General features: G+C 43.3%; 1 protein-coding gene across 2 annotated transcripts; it reads right to left on the bottom strand.

The window, feature by feature from the left end:
• On the bottom strand, nucleotides 1-20,815 carry CFAP161 (cilia and flagella associated protein 161). 2 transcript variants are annotated; one of them, XM_043922126.1, is made up of 7 exons: nucleotides 20,693-20,815; nucleotides 19,067-19,156; nucleotides 17,765-17,997; nucleotides 15,859-15,943; nucleotides 10,723-10,881; nucleotides 978-1,051; nucleotides 1-572 (listed from the first exon to the last, which is right to left on the bottom strand). In XM_043922126.1, the coding sequence occupies exons 1-7, from the start codon at nucleotides 20,759-20,761 to the stop codon at nucleotides 317-319; spliced, it is 966 nt and encodes a 321-aa protein (XP_043778061.1). In that variant the 5' UTR covers nucleotides 20,762-20,815; the 3' UTR covers nucleotides 1-316. The 2 variants fall into 2 exon arrangements, with proteins under 2 accessions (XP_043778061.1, XP_043778062.1); XM_043922127.1 differs by lacking the exon at nucleotides 978-1,051 and having other exon boundaries at nucleotides 368-572.
• Nucleotides 20,816-22,547: the final 1,732 nt, after the last annotated feature.

The following is a 22,547-nucleotide window of genomic DNA, read 5'->3' as shown; positions in this document are numbered from 1 at the left end:
TTCAGTAAAGTTCTGATAACTTTATTGCAAAGACGTAGCTTTAAAAAGTAACAGCCCTCACAGAAGCTGCTGCTACAGAGGATCTAAATATAGGAAGCTGAGTCTTCAGAATTTGCTCATCAACAAAGGAATGTCATCCGGTAACCTTCAAATGCAATTTCTGAGCTATTGCCCACGGCAATTTTTTTCCTGTGTCCTACACCTACACTGTTAATTCAATAGTCTGAATAGAGTCTTTGTTTTAATACAATGTTCGGAGAGTTCTATGCCTTTCTTAAGAAGAGCCTGAGGCATGCAAGGTTGATTTCCCATAAAGCTACATTGGAAGTGCACACTGAGGCACGCAGGCATGCACATCAGGTGTGTTTCCGGCCCCTGGGTCCGAAACCTGCTCTCTCACTTGCTCCAGGGCTCGGGTGTCCTCTGCCGGAGGCTTGGGCAGGTCCAACATGGTGGACAAGTCCTTCCTGGGAGCTCCAGTCACCAACATCCAGTGGTTCTTTGGCTTTTCAACTCTGTGTGAATCCAGATAGGTGTGAGCAGCGACCTCTGCTTCCTTTCCAAAATAGGTTCTGGGGCAGGAAAGAATTAACACAGGTTGGAAATGGAATTACAACCCTCAGTAAGCTGTTAAGTTCATCTCAAAACCCCTAGTTCAGCAGAGTGCTATATAAAGCCCTTGCGGGGAAGGAGTTTCTCTAAAATAGGATGTTTTTGCCAGCAAGACTCACCAGATCTGGGCATGGACAAGGTGTATAGGACCCCATGATAGCTAAAAATCCTCTATGGGGAAGGACTTGCATACTAGAAAGGGTTCTAAGGGAAGTTTTCACACCATCAAAGTTCTGGGTGGTAATATTTTTTCGTCATCAAAGGACTTTTGTGCGTGGCCATCCTCTTTAAATTGAACTTCTTTGCCTATATTTACAGCCTCCCCCCTCCAGCATGGCATTTTGCTGTACCCTGCTGTACAGTACCTTAGGAAAAGATGCCGGTGGGCCACCAGCCCGCGATTCGTGTGGCAGTGAGTGATAAGAATCTTTGTGTTTGCCTTTAAAGATAAAGAAAGTGTGTTATTTGAATTATGAATCAAGGCTTTCAGTTTTGAAAAGGCAAGACTTTGGAAATATTGTGTATATATATATATATATTTATATATTATATATATTATATAATATATATAATATTAATATATTTATATATATTATATATATATAATATATTTGTATATAGTATCTATATATAGTGTATATGAAAATCACTACCAAATAATGGAATAAATAAAATAACATGAAGATTACCAGTAGTTATTTATATATTATATACATATATAATACTGTATACTATATATAGTATATATGCTATATATATAGTAGTTATATGCCAGTGCACATGCTCAGTCGCTTCAGTCATATCTGACTCTTTGTGACCCTATGGACTGTAGCCCTCTGTCCATGGGATTCTCCAGGTAAGAATACCGGAGTGGGTTTCCCTCCTTTCCAAGGGGTCTTTCCAGCCCAGGGATCAAACCTGCGTTTCCTGTGTGTCTTGCATTTAAGGCGGATACTTTACCACTGAGCCACCAGGGAAGCCCAGTAGTTTTATAGATATATATATCAACTGATAATCTTCATATTATTTTTGTACTTTTCTGACTTTTCATAAATGAACATATATTGTTTATAATATATAAACAAAAAAGACATTATTTCAAAATCATATATATACACGTGTGTGTGTGTGTGTGTGTGTTAGTCACTTAGTCGTGTCTGACTCTTTGTGACCCCACGAACTGTAGCCCGCCAGGCTTCCCTGTCCATGGAATTCTCCAGGCAAGAATACTGGAGTGGATTGCCATGCCCTTCTCCAGAGGATCTTCCCGACCCAGGGATTGAACCCTGGGTCAATCTGCATCTCAGGCAGATTCTTTACCACTTAAGCTAGGTAAGTAGAATAGGAAAAAGGAGTCCAGAATGGAAGTGGTTAAAAGACAGAGGGAAAAGAACAAAATAGAACAAATGAAGAACAAATGAAAAATAGAACAAATGAAGGTCTGAGGACCGGAGTGAGGACCTCAGGTAAAACAAACAACACTCCTGGCTAGCTCAATTTACATAGGGCAGTCACTGGGGAGGAGAAAAGAACATACAAAGAGAGGAGCCAAACGTGACCAGGGGAATTCTCTTCTCTTCAAGTCTTTTTGGGTCAACCGGCCCTCACACCTCAAGGATGTATTTTCCTTTGCTTTCTAAATAAAATTGAGTTGTAACACGGAGCTGTAACGCTGGCCTGTCTGTCGCTTGAAATTTTTGCTGCAGCAAGACAGACCAAGGCAATTACACACTCCCCCAGCATATATGGTGCCGTGACTAGGATTTAACCTGGCTCAAACAATTTCGGCTCGGCCCCCATGAAGCAGAAGCCAAGCACAGCAGAGGCCCAACTCGGCAGAAGCTCCTGCGTTGGAAGCTGAACGTGAAGAAAACCCAGCACAGGGGAAGTGACAAGAGGCCCAGCATGCTGGAAACCAGGACATCAAAAACAAACTCAGCAGAACGCCCACGCGGCTCGGTCTCAGATTCCAGGAGACCTCCGGTTGGGGTAGGAAGTCCTCGCCCCTGACGCTGGAAGGACATTTGGCTAACAAAATCTTAATTCCTTTACAATCACTCACTTCTTGTTTCCTCAAACCCCTCCGTGAATGGGCGAGTGGCAGTGGGTGCCCCAGGGTGTCCCAAAGGCTCTACTATCTGCTGTGCCTTAGTAGCTATTGCCCAAGTGGGTGGGGGTTCTTCTGTCCTTAATCTTCTTTGTGCCAAGGATCAGGCCAATGAAAACTGTGGGCACAGGTCAGGTATTTAGCAGATTTTCCAGCAGGTTATGAAGGGGATTCCTCGGCACATTTTTCCCCACTGCTTTTTCCTCCCATCCTTCAGCTCCTCTCTCCATCTATGCCACTGCTTACAAAGTATTGGGCAGCTCATCATCTTTCCATTTCTGAAAGTTGTGTTTGAAACCATTTACCTAAGACTGGGACTCAAACCCATGTGGCAGGGATTCTGTGCTATGCTTAGTCACTCAGTCATATCCGACTGGGACTTGAGTCCGGCCAAAACCCACGGTGCCTGGTTTTATGACCTAATGAAGCTCAGGCTCTTGATGTCTCATTGCAAAAAATTCAGTGAGAGACACAGCAATAGGTGAGAGGTGAATTTATTTGGATTTAGAGAGATGCACACTCCACAGAGTGTGGGCCTTTGCAGAGGGCAAGTGCAGAGGCCATGGAATGTGGTGTGGTTAGTTTTCTCGAGCTGGGTGATTTCATATGCTAATAAGTGGGATGATCATTCCAACAGTTGTGGAACCACCCACTCCTCGGTCTTTTGATAGTGCCTTGGAACTGTCCTGGTACCTCTGGGTGTGTCATTTAGCTTACAGACTGAGGATCAAAGTTTAGTTGAATTTGACCTGTCATCTTTGATCCATTTTATTTTAATCGGTTTATGTTATGCCCTTGGGCTATGTCATTTTTTCAAAAGTTGTACCCTACTTCCTTCCCTCCTGTTTCATGCTCTTTTCCTGAGCCCTGTCCAGGCCCACAATGTTGCCTCTACAATCTTCTGGAGGGACAACCAGAAAACAGCTGGCCTTTGGGAGAGAAATGCTGTATAACATCCAATCTCTCTAGATATTCAGGCCTTCATCTTCCATGTTTCCTACAACATGCCCAACAACATGCAATTCAGGTTCTAAACTTTTTGGCAGAGAGGGGATATAATGTCTCCCATGCTAAGGCACAAGTGGTCAAGATAAAGGTCACTTACCTGGGAGTTCAGATTACACACAGGTCCAGGAGGCTGTCCTCTGACTGAATACAAGGAATCCTCCAGTTGCCCTCCCCCACGACTCGAAAACAACTGCAAGCTTTCCTGGGGCTAATTGGGTATAGAATCTGGATACCCAACTATGGTCTAATTGCCCAGCCCTTATATGAAATCTTGAAGGCACAGGATGATTCAATCCCACTGATGTAGGGAACTCCTTAAAAGAAGGCAGAGGCTACACTAAAACAAGACTTAACTCAAGCACCTGCCTTGAGGTTGCCAGACCCAGAAAAAACATTCCAACTTTATGCCCACAAAAAAGAAGGAAGAGCCTTGGGAGTGTTAACTCAAAGGTTGGGACCTGAGCCCTAGCCTGTAGCTTACTCGTCCAAGAGGCTCAATCCAACCGCCTGAGGCTGGCCTCCCTGCCTTTGAAAGTTTGCAGCTATTGCAATCCCGATAGAGATGCTTTAAAACTCCCTTATGGGGGCAAATTAACTATTTTTACCAGCCACCAAGTGAAACAACTCCTAAATGGGAGAGGCCATTTATGGATGTCTGATCAAAGAATCCTCAGATATCAAGTAATGCTGATGGAAAATCCAGGCCTGACTATATCCCTTGTGAGGTTCTTAACCCTGCCACCCTCCTGCCTGCCCCCGAGGGCTCTCTCCCCTTTCAGTCTTGCCTAGAAACTTTGGACCACTGGACAAAACCCCAAGAGGGACTGTCAGAAGATCCACTGACCAATCCTGAGGAAATCTGGTACACTGATGGAAGCAGCTTTGTCTTGGATGGAAAAAGAAGAGCTGGATATGCAGTAGTCTCCAAGTTTGAGACCACAGAGGCTAAACCTTTGCCACCAGGTACTTCAGCCCAATTAGCTGAGCTCATAGCCCTGACTTGAGCTTTAGAACTGGGAAAAGGAAAAAGAGTAGCTATTTACACTGACTCCAAGAATGCCTTTCTGGTGCTACATGCACATGCTGCTATTTGGAAAGAAAGAGGCCACTTGACCACCCGAGGGTCCCCAATCAAATATGGTGATCAAATCCTTAGACTCTTGGAGGCAGTCCATCTGCCCACTGAGGTTTCAGTCTCCCACTGTAAAGGACACCAAAAAGGGAGCACAGAGGTGGCACGAGGGAACCAAGCAGCTGATCAGGCAGCTAAGAGAGCAGTGTTACAGAACCATGACCTAATAGGGGTTGCCACCCTAGTTCCACAGACTAATTTGCCAGAAACACCTTCATATACTGAAAGTGAGACTCTTAGAGCTAAGAGTGAGGGCTTTCAAGATCATATGGGGTGGTGGTTCCAAAAGGAGGGACTCCTTTTTCTCCCTGGGAACCGCCAATGGAAGTTGGTTAACTCTTTACATGCCACCACTCATTTAGGGGGTAAGACTCTCCAAAGATTACTAGAAAGGTCCTTCAGAGGAACAGGCCTCCAAACGACCATAAGGCAAGTGGTCTCCTCCTGTCCCACTTGCCAATTAAACAACTCCCAAGGAGCTCAAAGACCCCAGCTGGCCCAGCCCGTCCAATGACATGAGACCTACCTGGGAGAGGACTGGCTGATGGACTTCACCCAGTTGCCAGTTTCTCAAAGGTAAAAATACCTATTAGTCATGATAGATACATTCATAGGATGGATTGAAGGCTTTCCCATATGGACTGAGAAGGCTGAGGAGGTGGTAAAAAAACTGCTCCATGAAATCATTCTGAGATTTGGTCTGCCCCGGTCATTACAAAGTGACAATGAGACATCATTTACTTCTAAGGTCACCCAAGGGGTCTCTAAAACATTGGGCATTACTTATTATCTCCATTGTGCCTGGAGGCCTCAGTCTTCAGGAAAAGTAGAAAGAGCCAACCAATTCTTAAAATCAGCAATAAAAAAGATAACCCAGGATACCTTCCTGGGATGGAAGGAGGCTTTATCAATAGCTCTCCTCTGCACCCGTATTGCCCCTAAGGAACAGGCTGGTCTTACTCCTTATGAGATGCTATATGAGAGACCTTTGTTTATGTCAATGACCTCTTCCTCAATCCAGAGGCTCAGTCCCTCCAGTTTTATACCATGGCCATTGGGCAATTCCAACAGGATATACGCTTGTGGGGTGTCAACCAGGACCCAAAAGATTCTAAGGAGTCACAACTATATGCTCCAGGGACTCAAGTCCGAATTAAAGTCTGGAAGGATTGGTCCCCAAAGGCTCAACTCCAGCCCACATGGAAGGGCCCCTACCCTGTAATACTTTCTACCCCCACAGCAGTACCATGACTCCTGGATTCACTACTCATGAATCAAGCCATGGAAGAAAACAGGACACTCAATACACCTGTGAGCCCCTGATAGATCTCAGATACCTCTTCAGGACTGCAAACGAGTGCCATTCTAATGAACACCCCCAAAATTAAGTTTCTGGGGATAAGATTTCTCAGGATAGCGCTGAAGAGCCAATACAGCTTGGCAGGGGTTGTATTCCAAAGCAGACAGGAGATAGATCTCCTGATCCCTAAACAAGGAGGGGCTTGAGCCATCTTGAATGAGATGTGTTGTTTCTGGGTAAATACCTCCAGCTAAGTTAAAAGAAAGTCTCACAGTCCTCAAGAAAAACATTCAGATCCTACAGGATCTCAAAGAATGAGCTAGAGAGTTAGGGTGGCTACAATTTCTCTTTGGGGGATCCTTCTCGTGGTGATGGGGAATTTGGAGATGGCTAATGCCCCTACTAATCCCTGTCATCACCATATTGATGCTATTTATGATTGCTCCATGTATTATCAATTGTCTAACCCATTTTGTCTCTGCCCAGGTCAACAAGCTATAACATGCAGTGCCAGTTCAACAAGGATATATAAAACTACAGCTGACCATGGAAAATATCACTCACCCTTAGATGGACACTGCTATAAGGACTCTGAGGCTTGAGACTAGCAAGAGGGGGAGGCCCAATGCCCCTTTCCATCCCAGTTCAGCAGGAAGTAGCCAGAGAGACCTCAACACCCCTATTCCCAAAGAATTGGGCCTCCCATCTCTTGAGGGGGCAATGTTAGGTAGTTAGAATAGGAAAAAAGAGACCACAATGGCAGTGGCTGAAAGACGAACAAGGGAAAAGCCCACAAAAATAGAACAAAGGAAGGTCTGAGGACTGGAGTGAGAACCTCTGGTAAAACAAACAGCCCTCCTGGCTAGCTCAATTTACATAGGGCAGGCCTGGGGGAGGAGAAAGAAACATAAAAAGAGGAGTCAAACGTGATCGGGGGACTTCACTTCTCTTTGAGTCTTTTGGTCAACCCGCCCTCACGCCTCAAGGATGTATTTTGCTTTGCTTTCTAAATAAAACTGAGCTGTAACACGGAGCTGTAACACTGGTCTGTCCATCGCTTCAAATTTTTGCTACAGCAAGACAGAACTGAGTAAATTACACACTCCCCCAAGATAGATACAGACATAGATATAGATATAGATATAGAGAGAGTGAGTGAGTGAGAGAGATGGAATAACCTAGAAGTCAAACCTTTATAGATTAGTAAATACATTATTATAAATACATATATGATGGAACATTATATAATCATTTAAAGTCAATTTGGAGGTGATCCTTGACAATTGGAAATAGGGTTAGTGGTGTTTTTGAGCGGAAAAAATAAGAATATTCCTGATGTCCTAATTTTTTTAAAACATTAAAATTAAATTTTTAGAAAACATAGACATGGAAAAAGAAAAGATAACAGTGGCTCTCTCTAGAAGGTGGAACTACTGGTAATTTTCTTATTATTTTTTGTCCTTTTCTGACTTCCCATAAGTGAACATACATTGTTTATAATCAGAAAATAAAAGACAGATTATTTCAAAATCCTGACTCATGTAAGCTAAAGGCAGTGTGAGATGAGAGAAAGCAGCTCTGACACCCAGGAGCTGGGCTGGCACCCCCATCTATGCCTTAGTGTTCCCTTGTGGAATATAATCAATTTCACACAATGCCCACATCAGACAAGGCCATGCTGTGACCACAATGGGTCAAGACAGAAATAAGACCACTGTGTAACTGTGTCTGAACACAGCAAAACCATGAGCATTGTCCAAACCACAAAATACCAAACGTCCTTCTCTCCCAGAGAACAGGAGTGACCGCAGCTTCCTTACTCAGGACAGCTTTGGCAGGGTGCTGGCCTGCCCTCTATAGATAAGATGTGCTGAGGCACACCTGCTTCCTGACGGCACCCAACCCCACTTCCTGAGACCCTCCCTAAACTCTCCCACCACAGCCCCAGTTCTGTAGCTTGTTCTTCCTGACAGTCTTTTACTGAGACACCCCACCATTTCCTGTGATGCGTGTTCTCCATCACTGAGACAAGAAATAAAGCTGACTCATTCAACCCCAGGTGCTCCTGACTGAAGGGCACTGACATGTGGATGGCAGTTGGACAGGTATGAAGTGTTCCATTTTACAGATGTGTCTGAGTAAGGCTCGAAGACCTGCCTCGGGCGGTGGCTTGAGTTAGCAATGGAGAAACAAGCTCCTGGTGCCTGACAACCTGTCTAACCTAACAACAGCAACAGAACCACCACCACCATTAAATTAACAACATTGAACACTCGGGAGTGCCCTCTGAGCCAGGCACTTTTCTTTTTTTTTTATTTTTATTGGAGTATAAACTCCAGGAGGTAGTGAAGGACAAGAAAGCCTGGCATGCTTCAATCCATGGGCTGGCAAAGAGTCAGACATGACTTAGAGACTGGACAACAACATAGTTGATTTACAAACAATATTGCACTAGTTTCAGGTGCAAGCAAAGCGAATCAGTTCAATATAATATATATATATATATATATATATCCACTCTTCTTTTCTTGCACCTTTAAAAAAATTTGTCCATGCTATGCAACATGTGGGATCTTAGTTTGTCGACCAGGGAAGTCTCTTTCTCTGTACTTTTCTAATAAGCATGGTAAATGTACTAACCGTTTAATCCTCATAAAACCTGATAAGTTGAACATCATCATATGTCCTCATTTTATAGATACTGAAGCTGAGATACTGAGAGTTTAAACTGTGGCAATGAGAGGCAATTTCAAGTAGAACGAAGGTTGGCAAAGGCCAGCAGAAATCTGTCAAGCATGCATCATTGTGGACCACGTGTACATTCTCCATGCTGGGAGAAAGACCCTTGCAGGGACTTCCCTGGTGGTCTACTGGCTAAGACTCTGCACTCTTAGTCCAGGGGGCTCCAGTTCGATCCCTGGTCAGGGAACTAGATCCCACATTTCACAGCTAAGATCTGATGCAGGGAAATAAATATTTTTAAAAAAGAAAGAAAAAAGACCTTTGCAAACCTGGGTCCAGCTATGGAGCTTCAGAGAGAAGCCCACTGCATTGGGTAGATCCAGAGTGGCTGGTAACTGGAAATCCCTGGATGGCCAGCTCTTTAAGTCCTTCCTGGCTATAAGTCTGTAGTCTCCCAATAACCTCTAATGACCCCCCCTCGGTCTTCATCTGCCTGATGCTGCATGAGAAAATAGCACAGCCTCTGGTACTCAAAACAGCTCTGCACCTCTGCACCTGCCTCCCCATCCAGAACTATGCTGCCATCTGCAGGGCCCAGACTCCTGAGAAAACAGCCAGCCTTGTGCTCACCTGTGCAGCTGCCCTGCCCTGTCCTTCACTCCTCTAGATTACCTAGGCTCTTTAGAAGTGAGGACTTAGGGAGCTCCTGGTGGCCTAGTGGTTAGGATTCCAGGCTTTCACTGCTGTGACCCAAGTCCAATCCCTGTTCAGGGAACTAAGATCCTACAAGCCATGCAGCCAAGAAAAAAAAAAAAAAGATTTTTCAGCTACAACACCAAATGCATAATCCATTAAGAATAAAATGGGTAAATCTGACTTAGTAAAAATGAGGACTTGACAGAGGCCTGAAAGAAAGCAGCAGCAGCATCTTTACAGTGTCAGGGGAGTGGTTCTCAGCCTCATCTCAGGGGCAGGGCCTGGGCCTCCGCATTTTTACGAAGCTGTGTGGGTGACTCTATGTTCGGTCAGCATGGAGAAGCACTGAGGCAGAATGCTGCCACTGGGGAAAAATTACTCCCCAAACTTGAGTTAGGAATGAAAGCAAGGGACTGCCCTGGTGGTCCAGTGGCTAAGACTCTGTGCTTCCCATTTGAGTCAGCTCTAATGAGGCGGATGAACCTAGAGCCTGTTATACAGAGTGAAGTAAGTCAGAAGGAGAAAGACAAATATCCGATATTAACACACATATACGGAATCTAGAAAGATGATACTGATGATCCTGCTTGTAGGGCAGCAAAGGATGCACAGACCAAGAGAACAGACTTGTGGACACAGTGGGGGAAGGAGAGGGTGGGCTGATGTGAGAGAGTAGTATTGAAACATGTACATTACCATATGTAAAATAGATAGCCAATGGAAAGTGGCTGTGTGACACAGGAGCTCAAACCCAGTGCTCTATGACAGCCTAGAGGGGTGGGATGGGGTGGGGGGTGGGAGGGAGGTTTAAGAGGGAGGGGACATATGTATACCTATGGCTGATTCATGCTGATGTATGGCGGAAACCAGCACAATACTGTAAAGTAATTATCCTCTAATTTAAATTAAAAAAAAAAAATAGACTGTGCTTCCACTGAAGGGGGCGCAGGTTCAATCTCTGGTCAGGGAACTATTAATAAGATCCCACTGCCAAGGAGTGCAGCAAAAAAAAGTTTTTTTTAATAAAAAAAAAATAAATCATATATTTTTTTTAAAGAAATGAAAAAGAGACAGAGTGAAAGTCCATGAGGCACAGGAGCCATCAGAGCCCCGACAAGCCTCCATCTTACACACAGGAATGCTTTGCAGCCACTTCACAGCATCGGCACACACAGCTGTGCTCACCGGGACGGGGGAGCCCTCGTACTCCAGGCGAAGCTGGGGATCGGGGAAGGCAGCCTGCCAGCAGTTCAGGTAGGAATCCTCATGCGTCAGGGACACCTCCTGGAGCCAGGACCTCTTGGATGACTTCAGAAGGGTCCTGTGGTCGCTTGATAAATATAACTGAAAAGGACAGCAAGCAGATGTTTTCTATCACAGCTATGCGGGCAGCAGTTCACTAGCTGGATGGCCAGTGTGTTCAAAAAATGAAAGTGTTAGTCACTCAGTCGTGTCCAACTCTGTGCTACTCCATGGGCTGTAGCCTGCCAGGCTCCTCTGCCCATGGGATTCTCCAGGCAAAAATACTGGAGTGGGTTGCCATTCCCTTCTCCAGGGATCTTCCAAACCCAGGGATTGAATCTGGGTCTCTTAATCTGGCAGGCAGATTCGTTACCCTCTGAGCCACCAGGGAAGGCCAGTGTGTTCAAAAGCAGTTTTCCAAAGCCCTGCTCTTACTGATCGTATGAGGACACTCAGCTTTATCTTGAAAAGGCCATCTCAAGAGGCTGAGACCGCTCACCCTCGCATCATCTCCGACTGCCTTCCCTTTCTTTGAATACCAAACCCAGCCTCCTTCTCCTTCTTCTGCACTCCTCCTCTTGTTCAGGGCATTGGGTTTGGATCAGTATTTTATTCATTATGAATAATGTTGCATGAAATGTACTGCGTGAAGTGAATGCTCTTAAAACCAGCACCAGCACAGTTGATACTCATATGTAAGCCTCCAAAGGGGACTCAGCCCCTCTGGAATTGATGTCCACACTTGGGACTTCTGTCAGCTCTCTGGCTGACTTTTTAACTTTGCAGCACCCCATTTTGCTGAAAAGTCCATAACGTTAATTCCTGGTCAGCTGTTTACCAATACACCTTCCACCCTGCCCCTAGCAGTTGTTTCTGCATATTTTGATCACTGTTCATTAAACATCTTTTCTATGCAAAGCTGTGGCATGAAGCACTCTGGGGAAGGTGGAAATGAGTTACTGCCCTCTAGAAGTTTCCTGACTAACAGGAGAGAGGATTGAAATGGGAGCATCTGTAAGGTATGGTATCCAGCAGGGATGCCAAGAGCTACAGGAGGGGACAGGTGGGAACACTTGCTATCCCAGGGGCTCAGGAAAGACTCCAAATAGGAGGTGACGTTTCGCCAGGGAGCTGGAGGGGATGAGCATGGGCCAGGACGGACGGGATATATTGTTGTTCAGTCGCTCAGTTGTGTCTGACTCTCTGACTCTTCTATGACCCCATAGGCTGCAGCAAGCCGGGCTTCTCTGTCCATGGGATTTCCCAGATAAGAATACTGGAGTGGGTGGCCATTTCCTTCTCCAGGGGGATCTTCCCAACCCAGGGATGGAACCCTCGTCCCCTACATTGGCAGGCAGATTCTTTACCACTGAGCCACCAGTGAAGCCCCAAGGACATATTACAGAGGGCCTTAAATGCCAGTCAACAGTAGCACTTAATGCAGAGGGCAGCTGGGAGGTGGGAAGAGGGAGCACTATGGACTTTTCATCGGAGATGGGAAGTGAGAAGAGCTGACCTTTTAAAGGATCAACCTGACAGCATCCTGTCAGTATGGAATAAAGTCAGGATAGACTGAAGGGATCAAGGTATGGGGAAGTGGCATCAGCAATGCAAAGATGGACCAGACTGCATTATGAAGGAAGAGCCACAGGATCTAACAACTGGTGCTGTATGTGGGTGGGAAAGAAAGATAGGTCCAAGATGTACTGTGGCTTCAGCCTGGCTGATGGGGAGGATGGCCATGCCATTCCGAGCTAATGGAAAATAATATACATCTCAAGCCACAAACATTGCTTTCTTCATATAAAGAAAAATATTAATACAATCAGGAGCAAATCTAGATGGCCACCATCACCAGATTTTTCATAAATACCCTGAAAGGGCTTGCTAATTAAAAGATGAGAAATAGAAATAAGAGGTATGAGAACTTGGGATGAGATAAAATTGTCATAATTTGAATATGAGGTGACTGTATACCTAGAAGTCACAAGAGAAGCAACTAGAATTAATGAGTAAGTGATTTCATCAAAGATGAGTAGAAAAAAATCAATGTTTTTCTTCTATTTTTTACTGCAACTGTCAAAAGGACCTGCCTTAATAGCTTCCAAAATAGAAGATATCAAATAATAACCTTGATGAGATCAGTGGCAGAGCTATGGGAAGGAGAGCACAAAACTTTACTGAGATGTAGAAAGGAATAATTGGATAGGGACTTCCCTGGTGGTCCAGTGGGTAAGAGTCTTTGCTCACACTGCAGGGGGTGCAGGTTTGATTCCAGTTTGGGGAAGATCCCACATGCCTCACAATATGGCCAACAAAAAAAAAGACAAAGAAACAAAGAAAGAAAAGAATAATTGAAGAAACAGACATCTCAGAAGACAAATACTATAAAGCTACTAAATAGGTGAATGCACTTAATTTTACAATGTCAGTCAAAACACCAAGTGATTCCCGCCCCCCTTCCCCGCTACAGGGGCAGAGGGACTTTAAAAAATTGTTACCACATTTAACTGAAAGATTAATTCCTAACATAATTCAAAGAAATATCATAAGAAGGAATTAGCCCTACAAGTCCTCAAGGCTGTATTATAAAGCTACAGTTGAGAAATTAAAAAAATAGACAACTTCAGTTCAACAGTCCCAAATAGGAAGCTCAGAAACAGTCATATGTAATAATGTACGCAGCACGCTTCAGTGAAGAAAGGGATAATTACTCAAGAAATAACACAGATACAACCAACAAGTCATTTGGGGGATATTTAGATGTTCACATTAAGCCCTTGATCAAAATAAATCCCAAGTGGATGAAAGAATAAACTTAAGCAATACTTTAAGTTCAGACATCTAAAAATTAATACAAGTTACTCTTTTTATCACATCTTTGGAACAGACTTCAAAGGCTCTGAGCCATGGAAGGAATTACAAAGAAAAGCACTGACAGGTTTGACTCAAACATAGATTAGAACAGCTACAATTTAAAAGCCAAGCAACAAAAGAGAGGAAATACTAGCATAACACGTGACACATTTTTATCATCTGTGAAAGAGCAGATATTAAAGCCCAAGGCAATGAACAGGCAAAAAGAATAGATGATTTACAGGAAAGAGAAAGAGAGACGAGATGGAAGGGGGAGGTAGGAAAAGAAGTAGCAGGAAAAGAAAGAGAAAGGGAAAAGAAAAGAAGAAAATAATATCTAAATGTTGTAGTGCTTGTGATCTTCCCTATATTTTAAGATTTTCCCTTTATAAAGTAAGTCAAAATGTTAGTAGGGTTCCTCTCCCAATAAAACAGTGATGATTTACTGTCCTTTCTCTGATATTTCCTCTATTTTCACATTTAAAACCAGGCTGCACACAGGGAAGTTTATCAAAAAGGAAGCTTGAGAAAAGAATTTTATGCATGGTCAGGATTGACTAAGATTAGATTGAATTTAATTATATCAATGAATTTTATTATTAAAAGTAAACTAATACAAAAAAGTTCAGCTGTGCATTATGGGTAGACTTAGATATTGTCATACTGAGTAAAGTCAGACAGAGAAGGAGAAATATCATATATCATCACTCATAGGCAGAATCTAAAAAGAAATGGTACAAATGAACTTATTTACAAAACAGACTCACAGACTTAGACAATGAACTTATGGTTGCTGGGGGAGGCGAGATGGGGGAAAGGATGGGGGAAAGGGATAGTTAAGAGAGTTTGGGATGGACATGCACACGCCGCCATATTTAAAATGGATAACCAATAAGCCCCTACTGTATAGCACAGGGAGCTCCACTCAATGTTATGTGGCAACCTGGATGGGAGGGGAGTTTAGGGGAGAGAGGATACATATTTATGTATGTCTGAGTCCCTCTGACCATCACCTGATTGTTAATCAACTATACTCCAATATGAAACAAAAAGTTAAAATAAAATCAGGCTGCAGCTTACCATCTATGGTGTTTCAGAGTGTAACTGCCAGCATTAATTTCTTAGTACAAAATAATTTAGTATAAAAACATTTCTTAGTACAAAAATAATAATGATGATGATGATGCCACATCAAACAATAAAGGAATCTTTGAGTCAATGAAAAAATGTTACATTAACACCAGCGCTGCCATTTAGTAGCCATGTGACTTGGAACAAAATCAATTAATTTGCTGTGCCTCAGTTTTCCCATCAGTAAAACTGTGGTAAAATAGTCCCTATTTTTAAAGACTTGTTGGGAGGAATAAATGAGTTAATATATGTGAAGCACTACACATGTAGTAAGGTATAACTGGAAAAGACTTTGATGCTGGGAAAGATTGAAGGCAGGAGGAGAAGGGAGCGACATAGGATGAGACGGTTGGATGGCATCACCAACTCAATGGAAATTAATTTGAGCAAACTTCCGGAGATAGTGAAAGACAGGGAAGCCTGGTGTGCTGCAGTTCATGAGGTCACAAAGAGTCGGACATGACTTAGTGACTAAACAACAACAAGAACATGGTATAATAACCTCCATTTTTATAGACAAGATGCAAAAACGTTAAATAACTTACCCAAAGTCCATCCCATAGGTATGCATCTCAGCCGGAATTCATATTTGTCTGAATCCCCAAGGTGGAGGTTAAGATCAAAGACTTGTGCTCCCTGATTTATGCAAATATGTTAGCATGGGTGACATTAAACAGCTGTCAGGGCCTCTCACCTTCTGAGATGGCCTACATTCTGTCTATGGAGTATGTATCTCCCTGAATAAACCTTTTTTCACTAAAAAAAAAAGGCTGTCAGATTATTATTATATAACCTGATCATTTAACTTATAAGTGGAGGTGGTATGAGTTTTTGCTTTTTACCAGATGCATTGCAAAAAAGGTTTTTTCCCCCTTACTCTTTAGCTTTTAAGGATGTATTTTTGTAATCCATGAGGTTGGAAGCAAAAAATTGGCCCAAAACTGCCTTGGAAAAGCTGCAGTCTGATACTGTAATGAGACCAGAGATGGAGCCCATACCTGTAGAGTTCTCTGTCCACTTCAGTAAGTAGCCAGTAGCCCACCCGGAAACAAAAGTGACTGGTCCCAGTAGACATGCAACATGATGACTCACCATTCTGTCGTCAAATCCTCCTGTTATCCCGAGGCGGAAGTTCTGCCCGTATCTAAGGACTTGACCGATGACCTCTCCAGCTGCACTGTCGGTGGAGAATGAATATAATATCAATTCTCTGTATTAGGATCATTCTACTGCTCTATTTTTTTGTGTATGCAGTTTTGTTTATAATTTTCTTGGTGGTTTAGTTGCTAAGTCACGTCCAACTCTTACAGCCCCATGGATTCTCTATATACCATGTTGTCGTTCAGTCGCTAAGTCGTGCGATCCCATAGACAGCAGAGACCAGGCTGTGCTATCTATGGGATTTTCCAGGAATACAGAATACTGAGTGGGTTGTCATTTCCTTTTCCAGGGGATCTTCCCAACCCAGAGACCAAACCAGGTGGTGCTAATGGTAAAGAATCTGCCTGCCTGTGCAGGAGATGCAAGAGACTTGGGTTCAATCCCTAGGTCATGGAAGAGTCCCTGGAATAGGAAAATGGCAGCCTGCTCCGGTATTCTCGCCTGGGAAATTCCATGGATCAAGAAGCCTGGCAGGCTACAGCCTAGGGGGTCCCAAAGAGTTGAACAGGATTGAGATGATTCGTACTTGTGTACAGTAAATGAAATAAGTCACTAACTAAAAGGTCTTTTCTTTTGACCTTCAAATCTTGCTGGCACCTTATTCACCACCTTCCAACACAGTCAGGACACAGAACGTTCTCACTCTGTGAGCCTAGGATGGACTGAGCACATCTTACTGTCCTGCTGCTGCTGCTGCTGCTGCTGCTAAGTCACTTCAGTCGTGTCCGACTCTGTGTGACCCCATAGACGGCAGCCCACCAGGCTCCCCCATCCCTGGGATTCTCCAGGCAAGAACATTGGAGTGGGTTGCCATTTCCTTCTCCAATGCAGGAAAGTGAAAAGTGAGAGTGAAGTCGCTCAGTCGTGTCCGACTCTTCACATACTGTCCTACACTAATGAATTGGCCCAAGTTCACTGACATCTTTTTTTAACTTAAGTACAATTGATATATAATGTTGCATTTAGTTTTAAGTATATACAACATAATTCAACATTTATATACATCATGAGATGATCACCATGATAAATCTAGTTACCACCTGATGCCATTTAAAATTATTATGATATTACTGATTATATTCCCTCATCTATACAAGACATTTCCAAACACTGACATCTTTAGAGAGAAGCAAGGTAACAAATTTGTAGACATTTGGTATACTCTTCCCTCTTAATCTTCCAAGAAACAGAAATTGTGATCAATTTTTAGTTGTTTTAACATAAATAGTCTGCATTCAAAAAAAAAATCTAAAGACTTAAAGGACTGACTATATCCCTATCATATAAACTTGCTATCATTAGTAACAAACTGAAAGCAATAACTTTTGATTGTTATTATGTATCTATTGTCCAAGGACTTAAATGCTCATCTACAAAAATTCAAGCACCATTTTAAGTGGATAATTAATTTTAAAAGAGCAAATCTCTGTGTACTATCTTACATTTAACTATATATTTCTGATGCAGAAATAGCATAGCAACATTAAAAATAATGAAAGCACTTGGGTGAGCTCAAAAGCATTAGGAAATGATATTAGGAAAACCCCACTTGGCTTCTCAGGCAGAATCTGAATTTTATTCCCTGGATCAATACTTTCAAATGAAGCATCTGGAACTGAACTCAAATTACCCATTATCCTGATGTTTATGTGAAGGAATTGTAAAGATCCCTTGACAATCATTCTCAAGATAAGAAAACAGGATGGGAATCACAGAGAATGTTCATATAACCTCTGACTCCAATCAGCAGTGCTCTCATTCCAGAGGATCCTTAAGCTGCAAGTGAAAAGATATTTCTGATGCAAAGGAGCCTATTATACAATTCAAGTTTCTTTACCACAAAATAGTAAAAGTGTTTCTGCCAACTGGGATCTTGATTTGAGCTGCGCTTATGCCACAGGGCACCTCTAATTCATTGCTCAGATGGGCTTTAATCTCATCTGGAGTCATACACAGGCTGAGGTCCCCACGCAGAAACAGATCAGCCTCTGTCTCAGGATGGTCGGGACTCACAAGCATCACTTTGTCACCGTAGTGAATGTATCCGTCTTCAGATACGGAAAGCTGCATCTGCGATTGAAATAGGAATTTTTCAAATAAACCATGCAATTCCTTCTGCCACCGCAGATGTACCCCATTTTATTTTATTAATTTTTGGCTGCACCCCAATTTTTGGTGGCATGTGGGATACAGTTCCCTGATCAAAGATGGAACCCACGCCCCCTGCATTGGAAGGCAGAGTCTTAACCACTGGACCACTGGGGAAGTCCCTACCCTATTTTAATAAGGAATGGACTTGAATTTCCTCAGATCCTTATTCTTTCTTTTCGTGCCACCAATCTGCTCCCAATTTGCCAAATTGAAGCCCCTGATAATCCCAAATGAAGTAAAATAAAGCTCATGAGAAATCACATGGATTGATTCCATTACTATTCCATTACATTCCTTGAAAATATCTTGAGCACCAACAAAAGGGCATTTTACTTATGAATGCATCAACCTATTCATTTCTTAATTTGGAGAGGCTTCCCTGGTAGCACAGTTGGTAAAGAGTCTGCCTGCAATGCAGGAGACCCAGGTTCGATCCCTGGGTTGAAAAGACCCCTTGGAGAAGGAAATGACAACCCATTCCAGTATTCTTACCTGGAAAATCCTATGGACAGAGGAGCCTGGCAGGCCACAGTCCATGGGGTCACAAGAGTCCGACATGACTAATTTGGAAAATATAGATAAACGTAATTATAGTAAGCTTCTCACGTTTCTAAAATCTTGCTTTTATTGTTTAGTCGCTCAGTCATATCTGACTCTTTTGCCGCCACATGAACTGTAGCCCTCCAGGCTCCTCTGTTCATGGGATTTCTCAAGTAAGAATACTGAAGTGGGTTGCCATTTCCTTCTCCAGATCTTCCTGATCAAGGGATCAAACCCAGGTCTCCTGCATTGGCAGGCGAATTCTTTACCACTGAGCCACCAAGGAAGCTCTTCTAAAATCTTAGGGGATTTTAAATATTGTGATTATTTAAAGATAAAAATGGGAATTTTCCAAATGATCTCTTACTTATGGAATATTTGCTTGCTTAACATATTCCCACACTTAATTTGATAAAGTTTTGAAAATTTTGTTTGAATTTACAGTTACCGGTCTCAAAAGATTCTCTTTTAGTCTTCTGTTTCTCTGTATGAGGAGTTGTCCCTTATCCCTCTTTGCTAAGAAGTCTTTCATGATCTCCTGGTTAAAGAGAAAAATGAATGAAATCCAGGCAGTCAACAAGAGTCCTGAATAATACACACACTTAGAGCTTTTAGGTCACAAGAACATCAAGCTGAAAAAGTAAAATTTTAGAATGAAAAAAGAAATGTGAGGATAACAGGAGTGGTAGACTTTTCAGCATTACATTTTAGCATTACTTTTTATTTCATTTGGAATGTTTAGAAAAATAAGAAAGACATGAAAAAGAATAATCACCTGTAATTACTTCAACCAGTGACAAACATGAATAACATTTGAAGGTCATATGCTCCCCCTTCTGAGGTCTCTGCTAGTTCTATGATGATGAACACTAGATGTCCTCCCTGATGGCCCAGGGTCTAGTTAAGATCATGGAGAAATTCAGGGCAATGAGTATAAGATCAGTAAAAGGGATGCTACTGGGAGCCTTAGGAGGTGATGTGTGATGGGGATGGGAGCAGTAATTTTGCTCGGGGTCTGCCTTCTCACCTGGACGGAAGCTTCCAGTCTGTAGGTCTCTAAGGAACAGAGGGAAATTAGTGGGGCTCTGAACGAAGGGAGAGACACAGATAGGGATGTTGAGAGTTTGGGAGGCCTAGAGATGCAGTGAACCTAGAGTCTGTCATACAGAGTGAAGTAAGTCAGAGAAAGAAAAACATCATATATTAACGTATACATGTGGAATCTAGAAAAATGGTACTGATACCGATAAACCTATTTGCAGGGCAGGAATAGAGATGTAGACATAGAAAGTGGACTTGTGAACACAGTGGGGGTGTGGAAGGGAAGGGTGGGATGAATCGAGAAAGTAGCTTTGACGTAGATACACTATCACGTGTCAAATAGAGAGCTAGTGGGAGGTGGCTGTACCGCACAGGGAGCTCAGCTCTGAGCTCTGTGATGACCTGGGTGGGGGAGGCGGGGAGGGAATGGGGAGAGGGGAGGGAAGTCCAAGAGGGAGGGGACATATGCATATATATACATATAGCTGATTCACTTTGTAGTACAGCAGAAACTGTACGTGGACCTCATAGACTGTAGCAGGAGGCTGCAGAGGCTGACATCACAGTGACTGACCACCACCAACAACACAATTGCTTTGCAGTGTTGTGTTGGTTTCTGCTGTACAACAGTGTGACTCAGCTCTAAGTACCTGTATGTCCCCTCCCTCTTGGCCCCCCCCCCCGCCCTCCCCACTCCCATCCCACCACTCTAGGTCATCACAGAGCACCCAGCTGAGCTCCCTGTGCTATGCAGAAGCTTCCCACTAGCTTTCTGTTTTACACATGGAAGTTGGACTCCAATAAAAATAAATAAATGTTAAAAGCTCAAGAGAGAGAGAGTAGAAGGGCGTGAACTTGTGGGACAGCCTGTGAGATTCTCAGGGAGTTCATAGGGAGATGGGGTTTTAGGGACATTAGATGTGAGCTGGGTGAGAAAGGAGGCTTGGGATGCTCAAAGAAGGGGCTGGAACTTGGGCCAGGTGTGGGAGTCCCCGGGCCATGGGTGGGCTGTGCCGGGCCACACCCTTCGTACCTCCTCCAGGTAGACGTCCTCATTCCAGTTGCCAATTCGGACTCGTGGACCGTACAGGTTCTGCGCCATCGTCCCCAGCTCTCCCACCAACAAGCTTCGGGCACAGCGCCCTTGTTAGCTTCCTCGTCGCTATGACGACCCAGCGCCCAGCGATTGGCCAAGGGCTGGGACCCTGCTAGCCAATAAGTGAGTCGCACTGGGCTGAGCGCTGCCGCCCCCCAGGGTCTGTCACCCACCCCCTACCCGCAAGCTCACTCCGCCTCACTTCCATCCTTAGGTTTTTCTTGAGTTTAATGGCTAAGCAGGAGAGAGATAAAACTCGAGGTTACAGACCCCGTTTTGTCGTAAATGCTCGCAAACTTTTTTTTCTTTTAGAATCTAAAAGAAACTGCTTTTAAGGAGGGTATCGCTTGCTTCGGGGTGGGGGAGGGGGGCCACCAAAGAGGAGCTTTGAAATGGAAGCCGAGCTTGCTTGCAGTCTGTTTTTATAATCAGCAAGCAGCCATTTCATCATAATCATAAAACAATACAGACTTGATGTAGAAATTTGGAAACCAAAATAACATAGAAAAAAGGAGGAAGGGAAAATTACTCACAATTTTCACCTCTTCCAGAGTAAGAAATATATCATATTAGCCTATTCGTGGATTTGTTTCTGAAGTGGTTCTTATTTTCACAGGCTTTACAGCATTCCTTCTCCTTCCCCCAGGTACCAAGTGTAAGAAGAAGCCGATGATTTGCAATAACTGTTGATAAAACCGGAATATACTACAGCCAGTATTTTTACACAAAATATAATTTTTGTAAGTAGGAGGGGGAAGCAATTGCTGCAGGACTCCCTGGGACCTGATGCTGATCGAATGCATTCAGTAACTCACCTTTATTTACTGTCTACTAAAACAGGACAAAAGACACAGGGATCTTTCTTCTCTTCAGCAACCCCAGACTAAAAAAGAAAAGAATTCATGGGGGGGGGGGGGGGCGGAATGACTTCTGAGAAATGAAATGAATGCAGTTAAAGATGTGCCAATGGTCAGAAAGAGAAAAACAAATATTGTATATTAATGCATATATGTGGAATCTAGAAAAATGATATAGATGAACCTATTTGCAGGGCAGGAATAGAGGTGCAGACATAAAGAACAGACATGTGGACAAGGTGGGATGGGGGAAGGAATGGGTGGGATGAACTGGGAGATTAGCACTGACATATATACACACTACCGTATATAAAATAGATAACTAGTGGAAAGCTGCTGTATTGCTTGGTGCTCTGTGAAGGCCTAGAGGGGTGGGATGGGGATGAAAAGGAGGTCCAAGGGGGAGGGGATACATGTATACACAGAGCTGATTCACTTCGTTCTACAGCGAAACTAACACAACATTGGGAAGCAATTATACTCCAATATGTTTTTTAAAGATAAAACATGAAGGGCCGTAGTAGCCTAAAGAAAGATTCTTTTCTGCCTTGGGAGATGGTGAGAATGAGAGTCAGCCTCTATGGGTGGTGACTGAAGGAAGGGGGACTTTGGAGATGAACTTGGATTTGAGCTGGCAGGTTGCAGCCTGGGATACAAACGGGAATCCATGAGCTTTGTGAATACAGCATCACATGCCTTTGAAAGGATAAATGGTACAAAGAAAGTAAGTCAGACATCATACCACTAACTGCACTTGATAAATCAAGGAACTGAGACTCAAAAATGCTATGGCTTATCCAAGTTTAAACTGCTAACAGTGGCTCAAAGCAACGACTTAACTCAGATTTTCTGAATCCAAAGTCCATGTTTTCTCTTTGTCTACAAATTTCTTGTAAAATTGGGAGTATGATAAGGCTACTTAAAAAATCCATATG

Source organism: Cervus elaphus, chromosome 13 (genome assembly GCF_910594005.1).
Source record: "Cervus elaphus chromosome 13, mCerEla1.1, whole genome shotgun sequence".
In the NCBI taxonomy this organism is placed as follows: domain Eukaryota; kingdom Metazoa; phylum Chordata; class Mammalia; order Artiodactyla; family Cervidae; genus Cervus; species Cervus elaphus.
This window is presented reverse-complemented; position numbering and strand designations above follow the sequence as displayed.